Source organism: Ricinus communis, chromosome 2, assembly GCF_019578655.1.
Source record: "Ricinus communis isolate WT05 ecotype wild-type chromosome 2, ASM1957865v1, whole genome shotgun sequence".
In the NCBI taxonomy this organism is placed as follows: domain Eukaryota; kingdom Viridiplantae; phylum Streptophyta; class Magnoliopsida; order Malpighiales; family Euphorbiaceae; genus Ricinus; species Ricinus communis.
In genome coordinates, this window is record NC_063257.1 from 6,235,016 (window position 1) to 6,250,436 (window position 15,421).

Sequence of the window (15,421 nt, forward strand, 5' to 3'; positions counted from 1 at the left end):
GAATTATGTTTCACTCTTAGCACCAGATAAACTCATAGATGCATGGACATGGTATTGACAAGAAGATATAAACAAAATAGAAAATTACTCAAAGCAAATTCTAAAAATATTCTTAACACCAACTTACCAAACCCACCAAAAGGGTGGGAAAAATAAAATTAAAAGATTTTATTTCAATGACGTGGTAACATTTGAGTGGCCATTAAACTTCACTAGATTTTGACTGCTGTCACTCCAGAGAAAGTATCCAAAGCTCACAAATAATCAACTTCTATAGAATTTTAAAAAATTAAAATAAAACAAAATAAAGATTATGACGTGGATTATAAAAATGAAGGAAGAAATTAAAACTGAACGGCTCAGATTCACTCCTCGGTTTCTGGCTCTTCTATTATCTCCACAATCCCCACTTCTTCTTCACTTCTCTCCTTTGTTTCTCCTCTTCTTTCTCTCTGTCAAGAATTCAAGATATTCTCTCTTTTTTGTTCAAGACAAGAAAGACAGGAGTGGTTCTTGTAAAGAAAGAAACAAAGATCAAGACATAAGAAAGACAAGATGTTGTTAGGGAAAAGACCGCGTCCTCCAATGAAAAGAACAACAAGTTTATCAGAGATCACTTTTGATCTTGATACCAATGGCAGCTGTGAATCAGCTCAACAGGCCGCCGGTTTTGGTGGTGATGGAACTGGTACTGGCGGCGGCCAGCAGCAGCTAGATCAACGGTTCTTGGCTGCTGCCACCATTTCACCTAGAAACCATAGAAGAGCTTCTGCCGATTTCTTGGAAACTGCTCATTTTTTGAGGTCTTGCTCTCTTTGCCATCGCCGTTTGGTCACCGGTCGTGATATCTATATGTACAGGTATATATTGCATACGTACATACCTCCAAATCTTTCTCATTTCTCAAATCCTTTATTATTTATATGGAATCAGGATGAAGAAATCTCGTCCTGGGTTACTTAGGTTAAAACTTTTTACCTGAAATATAAATCTGTAATTTATTTCTTGAAAGATGAACTCTTTCTTTTTGTATTTGATTTGTAGAGGGGACAGTGCGTTTTGCAGTCTAGAGTGCAGGCAGCAGCAAATGAATCAAGATGAGAGAAAAGAGAAGTGTTCATTAGCTTCCAAGAAAGAAGTTACATCCTCCACCGTCGCCGGAGCAGATGTCTCCGCCAAAGGAGAGACGGCTGCTGCTTTGTGGGGTCACGTACCATTCAAACACCATCCAGCTAATAGCCCTCTTAATTATATATAAAAAATATATATGTCTAAAGTGTAGAATTATATGCATATGGGGTTTGAGAGGCAAGCTATACATATGTATATATCTTTCTCGTATGCAAAGAGAAAAAAGAAAAAAAAAAGAAGAAGGGCGTTTTGAAGCTGTTATTTTATGTGGACCCACAGCTCACACAATTAAGCACCAGCAGCAGCAGCTCCAATCTGTAATTCTTCCTTAGTGGGTTTTTCTTTTGTCTAAATATCACTTCTTTAGTTTTGTCTTGGCAAGTAAAGGGAAGAAAATTGCAGATTCATCACAAGACTTTTTCTTTTTTTTTCCGTATAATTATTGATGGTTGCTGTTTACTTAATAATTGGTATTATAAGTGTGTATGTGCGAATGGTGTATGAATCATACAGGCAGAGTCCAGGGTGTGAAAACATTGATGGGATGGTATTGATTTTAAAGAAGATTCCCATCGTTTTCTTTTGTACCACTTGCCCTTTGGTTTGATGTGCACGAGACGATTATATACAACCAAATGTTAGAATAGAATCAACCAATTTAAGATGAATTAATACGGGTTATGCAAGTTTTTCTTTTTTCTTTTTTCTCAAGTTTTCCTTATTAAGCTATTCAGTATGTGTTCTTCTTCCTTCATGCGACAAAATTTTAGATAGATTCTGTACACTATATTACTGCATCTAAAACTAATTCCATTGAATATTTATTAAGTATATATATTTATATTAATTGATATATAATTATAGATAGTTCATTTAATTACTTTTATCTTAAATAATTCATATTATAAAAATATCTCGGCTACAAACACACATAAAACCATAACAGCTCTCATACATCAGCCAAAGGCATGAGACTGCTAGTTTTTTTTATTTTAAATCTGATATCCAGAACAATTGCAGCAACTGCTTCCTCAGTGGCTAGTATGCATAATCTACTTCTCCTTCTGTAAATCCCTCCCCCCACTACTACTTTCCCATTAGTACAATATATCTCTGGTAATTACAGCGCAATAGATCCCAGATTCTTGTGCTGGCTACCTAGAGTACCCAAATAACCAACCTCATCTACCATTCCGACCGGAAAGAAAAGATTTTCATTTTATGTGCAGTACATTGGTTTGTTCCTATACATCAGTACTGAATATTATATTTAGTGTAGTACACTTATTTGCATGTAGATACTATAATTCTAGGGTTGAATATAAATATGTCTCCCTGACTGCAAGACTATAATTTAACCGAGCTTTATATTTGTTCTCCCAGAAATTCAAGCGGGTGGGCGGTACCTTATAGAAGATTCTTTAACTAATGACGATTTTAATCCGGAATTAGTGCGAAGCAGAGCTAATTATTATTATTATATAAGGGAATCTGTGGCCTAGTCATCTTTGCATGTAGCGGGTCCCACTTTGCTCGATACATTAAAATTGGAAAGAAAAATTAATTTTATAAAATAATTACATTGGAAAGAGATTCATTTGGAAGGGACAAGGGAGTCATTTTACTTATTTGAGAAATTGAGATTGAGGGGTGCTGTTAACAAAAATGAAGAAAGATGTTCCCTTTCTTTTTTTTTTCTTCTGTAAATAGGGGTCCCATAATAATTATGATTTTAACTTGGACCGTGCAATTAGTGGAAAAATATAACACAGTTAGAGTGTAATTAATTAAGCATTTTATAAAGCTTCTCAGTAAAACAGTCCAATCCTTCTTTTCAAGATGGAATAGTCTTCGCAATCTGAGGCAGGCTTTGCTATCATCCTTTTTCTCCCTTTCTATTAGGACTTTTCAGAATTCTTTTTTCTTTTTCTAGGATGCCAAATTATATCATAATAGGTAACGAATTATAGTAATCCTGTATTACACTTAATTAACGAATCAATATTAACTAAAAAGAAAACAAACACCACAATCATAATATGTGGTACTTCTTTCATTAGCTAAAATATAAAATATTTACAATTTATTATAAAAAGCTATTCAATAAAATAAGATTTTAACACGTTTTTTATATTTAAAATATAGTTCTCTATATTTGAAAAGTTAAGTTTACTCTTTATTTTTATTTTTATTAATAATATTACAAAATTTATATATTTATCAATTAATATTTATTTTTTCTTACTTTATTTCCTTAAAAATAGTTTTTACTTCTTGCCTTAAGAAAATAAAAATAAAAATTTAAAACATTAATTTTTTAGATAAAATAAAATAAAGATAAAAATAAAAAGATTATTGAATTAAAAAATTATATTGTATATATATTTAAATTTATATATAAATAAAAACACTAAATAAAATATATTTTTTAAAATAAAAACACCAAATATATACTCTAACAATAATTTTTTTTAAATTACACTCAAAATTTAGATTTAAAATCTTAATTAATTCTTACCGTATCATTTACTTCATTTGTATCAATTAATAATTCATGGAGTGTTATAATTATTTTCTTTTCATTTTTGAGGTGTATAATTTTAGATTAATAGGTCGTACAATCTCAAGTATTAGGATGATAACATTTTGTGGACTTTACAGATTAGAAGCAATTAATCAGTTTGACAATAGAAAGTTTAACAGCCTCAACGATGATTAACCATTAATATCCATATGACCTTTTCCTTTATAACAACAGCATTAAGTTATTGGTATTTGAAAAAGAGGGGATATTCCAATTTGATGTTTACTTTAATTTTCTTTAATTAAGACTGTTTCCGCACAGTTAATATGATTTAATGATGTCCTTGGAAAAAAAAAAAAATTAAATGGGTACATCGTTTTCGAAAAGAAAATGTAACTATAACATTGAAAAAGCAAGTGGTCTTTCTTTCTGGGTGTTGAAGTTGCGAACTAAAAATATTATACTGATTAAGTTCAGTATGAATTAAAACTTTAAATTGCTTTTTCTTGGCTAAAAGTGGTTATTTATTATAGTTATTAAAATTAGGAATCTCTATTAATTAATAATTTCTTGAAGAACCAACTTTATTTTTATTTTGACAATTTAAACTGAATAAATTGATAATTTTTTAATGCACTAAATATATTAATGATAAAAGGGTTGACTGTGTCTTATTTTCCTAATTAATATGCTTATAAAAGGAAAGTATTTGAATGTTTTTATTTAACAGTTTACAATATAATAATAGATCGTAAGTTTTTGCTTATTTTGTGTGCACAATATTCACAAAAGGATATATTGTCTTCTTTTTTTGTGTGTGTTAATTTTATAAGATATTATATTTATATAGGCTCATGGATGCAAGTGTACAAGTTGGGGAACATTTATATTAAAAATTGTTATGAAATCAATAACATTAATTGGTGGGCATATGTATCATTTGGTATAGATGGCATTCGATTTGGCCAATTGGAAAAACAAAATTACTAATGGAACAGAATAATTTCAGATGCTTTTCTTAGAATCACTTTCTTTTTTCATTTGTTTATTTAGGTTATGATTCTATTCTTCTTTTTCTTGTACTTTCACTATGACCATACGTATACGCTTTGCCACTCCTTTTCTTTCTTTTTCTTTTTCTTTTTCCTTTGTTTTCTTTATTGACTTTCTAATGTATACTTGTGTATGCTTCCAAAATGTTCATACATTAAATTATTTATTCATTGTTCATATATTTAATTAATTAATGTGTTTCTTCTTCTAATATACTTCGAGTGATTATTTATATAAGGTTGCTGGATTAAGGTGCTAATGCAAACAACAATTTTCCCTTCTTCCCTAAGTTCCAGGCAAAAGAAATCAAAATTTTAAATATATAAATAATGAATCCGTACATCAAAACTTCAATAATCTTTACAATTATTTCTAACCAAAGTAAACAGATTTTCACATGTGCGAGTTACTATGAATAGTGATGCTCTCACAAGCCGCTATTTGCAAATTTGTTTTTCATATTTTTCGAAGATTGGTACAAAAAGAGAACAAACTTTTATTTTCCTTTACTTTCCTCTCCAAAAAAAAAAAAAAAAAGAATTAACCCTTCATCTTTATTAATTATCCAAGATCATTATCTTCCACTGTTAATTTTTCATCTCCCAAACATTGACTAAAGCTTTGAGAAAGCAACTTTGGTTCTCAATTTCTTTCATGTAAATAAAGAAATTAGAATAATAACCCCACTTGGTCAAGTGGGCAGGAGTCTGCATCAATCTTACAATGTTTAAAGCATCACCAGTGCACTTCGTTGTTGGGTTTGATCATATTATATATATATATATAGTTTTCAATTAAAAATAGAAATACATGTATGCTCAACCCCAACCAACAAGAACTCGATTTTCCACCCTAATGTCAATGGCTTTACTCATGATGTTACTCGCTAAAACGTTAACACTTGATTTTCTTTAATTCTGAAGCAAATACTGTAGTTTTTCATTTAACACATACTTTAGATGCAGTAAAAATTCATATCCAATTCAATAATTTTTCGTTATATTAGGTCTAGACAATTTATACAAGGAAAATAGTTACTATTTTCTACATTCTTTCAAAATTTTGATACATATTTAAATTTTTTTATCGACTGAAGTTCGTTGCATTCAAATTAATTAAGAAATTTAACAGATTACACAATGAAATAATTATATCCAAAATCTTGTCAATGCCCACAATTTCAATCCAAATTGATTTTTTTCTTTTTAACAGAAAGTAGAGATCTTAGCAAATCCATCTCTGAAGAACGAATGCTTGTTGGTTTAATCCAAAGACATACTTCTTATTTGAAGTTCTAATGTTAATTTGACTTATCATTTTTGGGTGCAATCCTCAGTTGGATCTTTTCAAAATTAGCAATCCCCTCTTCCAATTCCTCTCTATATCAAGAGACTGGATGATTTTCCATGGAATCAAATCTCTAGTATATGCCCTATTTTACACCAGAAGGCATTAAAAATGAGAAACTCATGCAGCAGCAATTCTTCATCAGTTTAACAAAGAAATCTTGTACTATTAGATTTGTGAATCTCTTATTGCCAACCACTCAAGGAGGTCGAAGGATCTTCTCTTTTCATTTGTCTTGTCGCCTCAACTTTGTTATGCACTCAGCTTTTAAATTGAGAAATGAAGTCCCACTGGAAATACCAATGCTCCTAATTAACCTCTCAACATTTCTGGCAAAACATTTTTTTTACTATGCACAATAATAATAATAAAAATAATTACATGATCTTGTTGTTATATGTTTACAAAATTATGTTGGTTTTCAGGTCGAATAATCTTTGCTAGCTCCTACTTATAATAACTCATGAATAATTTGAGCCATTACGTTAAGTTTTAGGGGTTGTTGCTGATAAAGGTGCATACCAGCTCATGTTTCCCTTATTTGCGGCAAGACAGTCCAGCCAAGGTCGTCGTCTTCTACTTCCCTCCAAAACCAGCCATGGGTCCGACCCTTCTTCAGAGCTAGTCCAGCTAGAATGTTAAACAAGCTAGCTTTTGTTTTTGTTAAAGAAAAAAAAGAAAAAAAAAAAAACAAAATCCGTTTCTAAAAATTGATGAACACATTTTATTTATACCAGTTTGGTATTATTTTTATTTAAGTAACATATCTTTATAAAAGACCCTTTTTTTTTAAATATATTATTTTGAGCTTTTATGATCTAAATCTATTAAATTTAAGATAGTGTTTTTTTGTTATAACAGTTTCAAACACAACAATGCCAAATATATATATATATATATATACAATAAACAAAAATAAAGCATTTTCTACCACACCAAAATTAATTTTCTCTTGTTGCTTAGTTTTGCGCTAGCCAAACAAAAACAAACGGCGAAGAAGACATAAGTGACGATGAGGGGTCCCATTGTGGGCCCTGAAAGTCACAACCATTCATAACTTTACACCTAAGCTTTATGTACCTACCCCACAAATTGAAAAAGGTTGTCGTCAATTTCAACCACTGCTTCCTTTTTATTTTATATTTTTCATTAATTAAGAATGTTGCTTTCGGGTTCCGACTTGTTTGGATTTTGGTCCACCATTTGGAAAGCTAGCTAGCTACTCCTTCTGACCTTTGCAATTTTAAAGAGCTCTTTCTTCCAATCCCCACTTCGCAAGTACCCTCAAAATTGCATCAACAGTTGCTAGTGCTGCTAATTGTTTAATGTCAAGCTTTTTATTATTATAATTATTAAAAATTAACTAGTGTTCTAGAATTTGATTGTTCTTTCAGCTTCATGTCTGTTTCTTATTTTGCTTGAATCCTATAAAATTGTTTTTGCACTTCGAACCTAAATCTAAATAGTTTGGTAAAATTCTTTTAGTGAAAATAAATTAAAAATGTGATTTTTTGTTTTTTAAAAAGAGAGTATTGCTTCCATCTTTTGTATATGTAGTATTCAATACTCCAAATACTACAAGTTGAAGATCAGTTTAATTTTTCACCTAAGTAATGAAAGTGTACAAGGACTAGGCTCGGTGCACCATCGGACATGATACTTTCCCACATTCCTAGACCTTGTGTTTCTTTGCCTAATTGTATGGGGATGGGCAGTGAAAATTAAGCTAATACAAGGAGTAAATACTCCATAATAATACGACTTATAACAGGCCAAAAATAGAAAGGCAGAAGATCCAATAAAATAAAAGGGGCAAACAGTGTCACTTTTCAACCAACAAATATGAGAAACTTGTCCTGACACAATCAGGTAGTTGAGGGGATGTAATCTACTGTGAACCATTCGCGAGGGGTTAGGTATGATCATAACTCGTCCCATTATATTATCAATATCAAATTAATCAAGCGGGCAGAGAAATTAAGAGCAAGGTTCAATTTGACCCCCCAACTTATTAAATAAATCCAATTTAGCCGTGTTTTACTTTTTTTGGCCTAAATTAGCAAAAAGCTTTTTTTTTTTTCTTTGGGCTCAAATTACTTCTTAGTGAATGAGTGAAAGTCTCTACCTCAAGATAATAATAATAATAATAATTGAAAACTATTTTTAATATAATTTAAAAACAATTTACATTTATACAGTAGAAGAACTCAACAACCCATACCACCATCGTTATTGTCGTTGGCCACCACTTGCTTCGTCTTCACCACCCCATAATCATAACAGAAGATAGAACAACTTAAACAATATTATTATTGTAACAGGAAATTGCATTAATAACAATAGCAACAAGAAATGGCATTAACAACAATAGCAATGAAAATTACAACAATAATGACAACAACTCTTTCTCTCCCTTTCTATTTTTATTTCGTACAACACTTGCAGCCATGAAAATGAAGAATGGACAGAGAGTCCGATAGGAGTGAAACCATTGATATCTAGAAGCCTTTCTTTAAAGACTTCATTCATGTGGTTAGATTGAATTTTCATTGATTATTGTGGTTGGGATCAATGCAAATTAAAATTGCCAAAAAAAATTTCATTTTATATGAGAAAAATATACGGTAGAAAAAATAAAATAGAAATGATAAAGTTGAAAGAGATATTTTAATGTTATGCAATGTATTGAACTAATGTGGAATTCATTTAGAAATTCTACTTATTTTGTTAAAATTTAGTTTCGCTATAACCAATTCCACACATATTTAATTATATGAATTACTAAATTAATTTTTACTCCATTTAAAATATATAAATTTTAGATTTGTTAATAAATTATATATAAATTTTAATCAAATAATATGTAAAAAATCAATTTGATTCCCCCGCCATCACCGAAATACCTTGAAGAACGTGATAGAGAATTTGCCTCTATCCTTTAATTAATACCTTATGGCTTTGACGTAAATTGCCAGCTTCCATATTCTCGTTTCCTCAATAAAACCCTCTTTTTCTCTCTCATACTTAAATTCATACTTTGATATGCAATTGTTATTTTTAGTATATATTTTGTCTTTGTTATATCCAATGTATACTCATTGTTTTTTCTTTAAAAAATTATCTTTCTTATTTCTAAATAGTTGTTTAATTATAAATTATATTTTTACCAATTCAGGCTTTGGCAATAGAGAGTGTTGTTATGCACACTCTCTAGAAAATGAATAATTTGAGCTCAATTGAGCTTATGTGATAAATTAGCGAGGCAAATTAAACTTTTTTCTGCAAAAGATTAACTAGTATAAAGAAAAACTTTGAAGAACTTATAAGTATTGCATGTACAAACAAATGGTCTATTAAAATATTTACTATTGAGGAATAACCTGATTAATATGTCAAATAAGTTGAGTTTAAGTATTTTCAACACCTACCATTTATACTAATGTACATAACAAACACATCTGAAGTTTAATTTGTTGGGATAAGATGGTTACAAGGTTGTCCTTGAATAAGACAGTAACAATTTATAATGGCCAAATTTTGTTTTGGATAGTGGGGTTAAGGACAAGAAGCTAAAGGGTCGGTTACAAAATAATTGAATCTTTGGTAATGATTTGATGTGGTGCCCATCAATTGTTTAGGGTAGCCCCTAAGAAGCAGATTGATACAGTATCGTCTCATTCTACAAGAGGGGCACAGGTGAGCTCCAAAAATGGGTCCACAGCGTGGGGATGTCAAGTGAGATAGAACTTCTCCATTCGTAACCAACAATAAATCTGACACTGATTTTCAAAATGGATTTAATGGTTGCATTATTTGTGTCTCATCTCTTTCTTTCTTTCTTTTTTTCGTATATTTTTATTCCTATGAATCATGGAATGAAATGCATCTCTACCTGCATCTCTACCATTATCCGGACTCTTAATTTTACTTTTTGATTCAAACATATAAGACCGCAATTCAATCAACTTCAGCAAAGTGTCGAGTTTAAATTCTCCTTCGATCATTTGTAACACAAAAAAAAAAAAAAAAAAAAAAAAAGGGTATACGTCTCAAATAATTATGGGGTGTGGTGGGAAAAGAAGTAGAATTAAAAAAGGTTAGTGACAGTCTCAGATTTTAGTTCGTTGCTTCAGCCCAATGGTTCAAAACTGTACATAAGTAAAGTCTTCAACTTCTTATCTAAACATCAAGCCCATTCCAATTGAAGAAAATACTGTTAAAATCACAGTTGAAAGTATTTCAGATCTCAGGCCCATGTTTGGGAGCGAGGAAAGTGGGAAGGGAGGAAAATCCAGGATCTACTATAAACAAAAAAGGCCTTTCATTTCACTACCATCTCACTCTCCTCAACTTCTTACATCACAGTAGAGTATAATCAGCACATATTATCATGTAAATTTTCTGAATTTCATGTTTTCTTGTTTTTAAAAATATTATTTCTGGTCACGTCTTAAAATTATAAACCGTATTGTTTAAACAAGATAATGTATGTAAGCTTCAAAAAAACATAACCTAGGGTGAATTACATTAGAGAGGCAAAATCAGATTATGTTTGTTTTACTTTTATTCTAATCATGCAAACAATATGTCAGACACTAGATTCAACATTATTAATAGTATTGCTTTTTTTTTTTAGTAAAAAGAGAAAATTAAGTGTATCAGATGTTGAACATTTTATTTATTTATTTTTATTTGGTATCTATCAAAACTCAGAAGTAAATGGCAAGGAAATAGCATCTGCACACTGTAATAACCACTAAAAAACATTCAAATCAATCAATTTTTATAAAGACTTCTGCACTAAACAAAGCTCAGTAATTTCTAGAAAAGATAAACAAACAAGATTAGAACTACTCAACAGAACTCCTACTTTATCGGGCGATTTAAAAATATAACAGAGAATATATATCACTTAATGAATTCTAATTTCAAACCATAAGTATTTATCTTCATTACATTGTTTAATACTGAGAATAACTCTGTATCCAGAACCTGTTACATCTAAAAATGAGATTACAGTCTGCTATATTGATGTTGGCCACATTGGCTATTGTAGCCAATTCTTCACGTCACCAACCACAACAGCCAGTAGCACATTCACTGTCACTTTCACCAAGTATTAATGGCGAATCACCATCGCTTCCACCATCATCAGCGCCGGCACCGTCAATAGACTGTATTACGGTCGTGGCTGATATGTTTGATTGCTTGTCTTATTTAGGCCAGGGCAGTAATGACACAAAGGTGTCTAGTTCGTGTTGTAGTGGATTTGAAAGTGTTGTTGACATTAGCCCCAACTGCGTATGTGAAGGATTGAATGTTGCCGTTGAAAATGGATATGTATTGAATATGAGTAGAGTCATGGATTTGCCTCGTGCTTGTAAAGTTACTATTCCTTCTTCTGCTCAAAACTGCAAAGGTGAATGTGAATATGATATTGTCAGTCTCTTTTTCTTTTTTTGTTAGAGTTAAGAAATCTGATGGAAGTTTTCTTTTTCTTTTTCTTTTACTTTTATCGGCAGTCTCTCCGACTCCTGCTCCTGGTGCAGGACCAGGTACATTTTGTTTTTCTCTATACGATGATATTTTTTGACTGACCAGAATTGGTTTCTATGTGATGAGTGTTCATATACTTGTGCATATGAAAAAAGACCTATATCATATAACTTGAAATATGTGGATGATCTCATTTTATGTAGTTTACGTACATTGTTTTCCCTTATAATCAATGCAGCTGGCCCTACAGGCTCAGAATCACCAGAGATCCCACCTGAAGAGCCACCAACATCCCCGTCTACACGACCACCCACTGGGGGTTCAGCACCCTCTAACACCCCTGGAGGATCATTAGCTTCAGCTCCAAGCCCATCAAAAGGAGGAGCATATTCTGTTTCCATCTCCTTTCTTGGGCTCATTAGCTTGCTTGTTGTCACATTCTCAGTTGTCTTAGTTTAGGCAGTGGTTTAATTTGCACATTTTCGTTGATTTTTGCACCATCTGATAGCATTTTCCTTTATTGATTTCTAGTTTTGATTTATGCCTCTTTTTATTAATTAAGAGCTGCAATGTCTTGATTGCATAGTGCCCCTAAAAACTTTCCAATTAATTGTTTCCCATGTGATGAAGTCGACTGCTTGCTGAATGGAAAATGAGAGGTGGACCTGTAGTATTTGATAGATTAAAGTAGCAGTAGGGCTGTCAAATGAATGTTCTCTGTTTGTGTGGTTTTCATTTAATTAGTAATTTGACAATGTTGAATTTAAACAATCTGCAGTCAAACACTTCCTATACGGATCACTTACTTTGTTGTATTTATATTGCTGGTTGAAAACTAAAAGGGTTACTAATTAACTAACCGTTCCTATTAATAAACTCATGCAACCTTTAGAAGAGAAACAGCAATATCACCTACTGGAAGGGAAAAAAAACAAGAAGAAAATGATAACTGTCTTACTATTTGCTAAATCTTACTATTTGCTAAATCTTTCTTTATGTAAACTTAGTCTGTTTTTTGGTTAATGAAACTTGATTAATTAAGTGCATATGCAGTGTGACAATTCTGATGTTGATAGCTTGTTACATTGATGTTAACCCACAAAGAGCATTTCTTTAGACAATGATGTTATTCCATTTTTCTTAAACAACTTCTTATAATTTCTCTAAGTCTCGTAGGAGACTATCATGAACCATCACATAGAAAGCCAAGCTTTAACTACTAATACAGTCCCCACTAGGGTTCTTATTTGTTTTGAAAATGAGATGAGCTAGTAAACTATGATTTAGTTCGACAAGAATCAGTCCATTATGACTTAAATTTGAATTCACATGCTAATCTTCTTAAGTAAGATTATAATGGAAAACAAATTTAATCTTGAATTAGATTTTTGAATTAATTAGTTCAACACACTGATAATATGTGATTTCTTAAAATAGTAACTACCATTTATGGGAAAAATGAACGATTGAAATTAAAATAATTTCAAGGAAGTAGGTGCTAGTAGTACCAGTGGTTACGTGGAGTTGAAGATAGCAAGGATTTCAGTGCTCTAGTCTAATAAGCATGGGAAGGCTGGAAATGGATTTCTGGCTTTTATGTACCTATTTTTTGCTTTTCTATTGTGCCTAGAAACAGTCAGTACAGTACATTTTAATACGAGTCTTGCACGTATATAATCAACCCATAAAGAAATCATAGTAATCTCTACCCAATACTTAAAAAGAAATTCTTCAGAGAGTGATAAGGTTTGTACCTATTTATTTTCTCATCTTAATTAGTTATTTTTTCAACAAATCTCTTTATGTACATTAAACAAATTACTTTCTAGATATTGATTATTATCTTCAGAATACGAATTATAAAAATTGAATTATGAGTCAGTTATCATTTATAAAAATCAAAAAAGTAAAATTAACAAGAAATTGCACTGCTTCAACCCCGCAAAATCCGACGAATGATAGTATAGATGTTAAAAAGGGTAAATGAATCTAGAAATCCCTGTAGAATAGCAAAATGTTAAAAAGGGTAGGTAGAGTAACCGGTAAACATTACCATCCGCGCATAGAAAATGAAGGCATGCTGTGTAGGTAGAATGATAGGCTCCAACACCCACCAAGTGCCACCTTTCTGCCTTGTCGCCTTGGGGATGAGATGCTTAATCATCCATCTGTGGCCCTGTGGGTGAACTCAACTGAACTGAACATCCAAATAAAGCTGAAGCAATAACTTGTTTGTAATTCAGGACCAATGCTGCAAGTTTCAGGAGTACAGTAGCCTCAAGTTACCCGACATATATCCATTACATACAGCTAACCCCTTAATTACCCTGTACCGACCATCGTACACTTTCAAAGATAACATACTCCTTCAGATGATAGTTTACTAAGCAAATAAAATACATTTTTCATATTTTGATATTATTGAGGTTTGAACCTGATATTTCACTTTCAAATTAATTTCGTCTTACCATTATCAGAAAAATAGTTAAATTTCTGAGTTTCATTAAGATAATTAGCACTTTTCTTAACATTTGCACTTTGGTTTAACAACTCAAATTGTTCAGTCCATTATAGTTGAAAAATGATAATGATACGTGTGTCGCTTTTTATATGCCATTCTTTTCTATACATACTCTTTTCTACAATCTGGAGGCACGAGCTATTGATAGAATATCCTCTTAATATGGATAGAATAGGAAGCAATGTCGAAAATGGATAAACCATTCTCGTTTCAGACTAAAAGTATTGTTAATCAGTGTTTTAATAGAGATTACTCCAAGCATAAAAGAATTTATGTCCAATATACTAATAAAACAAGTAAGCTATTAAAGTACGTATATACATAAATATACCGCCAAATCATACAACACAAACCAGGATTAATGAATGAGATTTATATACGTGTAGGTGCATATAACTTACGCGACTTTAGACCAATTATTAACTATTGAAGTTACAAATGATGCATGACCACATATATATATTTATACACCATATATTTCCCATCAAAATAAAATATTAATAATAGTAACGAGGAAGGAAGGAAGCACCTAACCTCCAACCATATTCCCATGCAAAATATTAAGACCCAACTGTGTCACCAATTTAAACCCCTCACCTGCAACGTCAATTATCCCCTTCAATTCAATTCAGTCATATTCTTCTCGACCCTTCTCTCCCTCCATAGATAAAATAACTAAGAAGAAGAAATGAGAATAAGGGTTGGTCGACAACGCCACCCAACTCCCTATCAACACTGCACCAACCTTTTAGAATTTTTTATTCTTCCCATTACGTACTCATGTAACAAAATTAAAACAAGCTTAATTTTTTTTTTTTTTTTAATCTTCTTTTCTTAGTATTTGTCATGTCCACTGCGAGTTTCCGTTTTCTTTCGATTGACTGTTTATAATCAAGAAATTAACTCCAACCTTAATATTAAGAAAAAAAAGCAATTGATGTCACACTTCTATCAGTATAATAATAATAATTATTTTTTCTTAAAGTTACTGATAATATCTTTTCAAGCACAATTTAATTCTCTTTTGCGCTGTTAAGAAGTTGTTAGATATTTTTTTAAATTAATTAATATTATAAGTACTCTTATTAGCTCCTTTGTTAGACTTCCACTAAATACGTAAATAGACATGTAGGAATTCTTTTTAAGTTAAAATTACTAACAAGTACATCTATTTTGCAGCCATTATTTCCTTAAATAGAAATAGAATAAAAGGATGGCTGCTATTCAGGTGAAGCAGGTTTTCGTGTCCAATAGGCTTGCCTCAATTCTTGGCCAAATGATATTTTTCCTCGTTTCCTTATTTTCTCATTTTCCATTCTGAAGCACTTGGTAAATTTTGATGCAATTAC

General features: G+C 31.3%; 2 protein-coding genes across 3 annotated transcripts; both read left to right on the top strand.

Moving 5' to 3' along the window:
* Positions 1 to 406: 406 nt before the first annotated feature.
* Positions 407 to 1,538, top strand: LOC8263034 (FCS-Like Zinc finger 5). Its single transcript, XM_002513837.4, has 2 exons — positions 407 to 860; positions 1,045 to 1,538. Exons 1-2 carry the CDS (start codon positions 556 to 558, stop codon positions 1,256 to 1,258), a joined length of 519 nt encoding a protein of 172 aa, XP_002513883.1. The 5' UTR covers positions 407 to 555; the 3' UTR covers positions 1,259 to 1,538.
* A 9,319-nt stretch (positions 1,539 to 10,857) lies between these two features.
* Positions 10,858 to 12,096, top strand: LOC8263033 (non-specific lipid transfer protein GPI-anchored 4). Of its 2 annotated transcripts, none has more exons than XM_015715988.3 (3): positions 10,858 to 11,474; positions 11,578 to 11,610; positions 11,802 to 12,096. In XM_015715988.3, exons 1-3 carry the CDS (start codon positions 11,063 to 11,065, stop codon positions 12,008 to 12,010), a joined length of 654 nt encoding a protein of 217 aa, XP_015571474.2. In that variant the 5' UTR covers positions 10,858 to 11,062; the 3' UTR covers positions 12,011 to 12,096. The 2 variants fall into 2 exon arrangements, with proteins under 2 accessions (XP_015571474.2, XP_002513882.2); XM_002513836.4 differs by having other exon boundaries at positions 10,871 to 11,474; positions 11,790 to 12,096.
* The last annotated feature ends 3,325 nt before the right edge of the window (positions 12,097 to 15,421 follow it).

Bases quoted from the DNA above. Each gene is read 5' to 3' on its own strand.
- LOC8263034 (XM_002513837.4), top strand. From the start codon at position 556: ATGTTGTTAGGGAAAAGACCGCGTCCTCCAATGAAAAGAACAACAAGT. The intron at 861-1,044 runs GTATATATTGCA...TTTGATTTGTAG, and splicing joins CGTGATATCTATATGTACAG to AGGGGACAGTGCGTTTTGCA.
- LOC8263033 (XM_002513836.4), top strand. From the start codon at position 11,063: ATGAGATTACAGTCTGCTATATTGATGTTGGCCACATTGGCTATTGTA. The intron at 11,475-11,577 runs GTGAATGTGAAT...TTTTATCGGCAG, and splicing joins TTCTGCTCAAAACTGCAAAG to TCTCTCCGACTCCTGCTCCT. The intron at 11,611-11,789 runs GTACATTTTGTT...TAATCAATGCAG, and splicing joins TGCTCCTGGTGCAGGACCAG to CTGGCCCTACAGGCTCAGAA.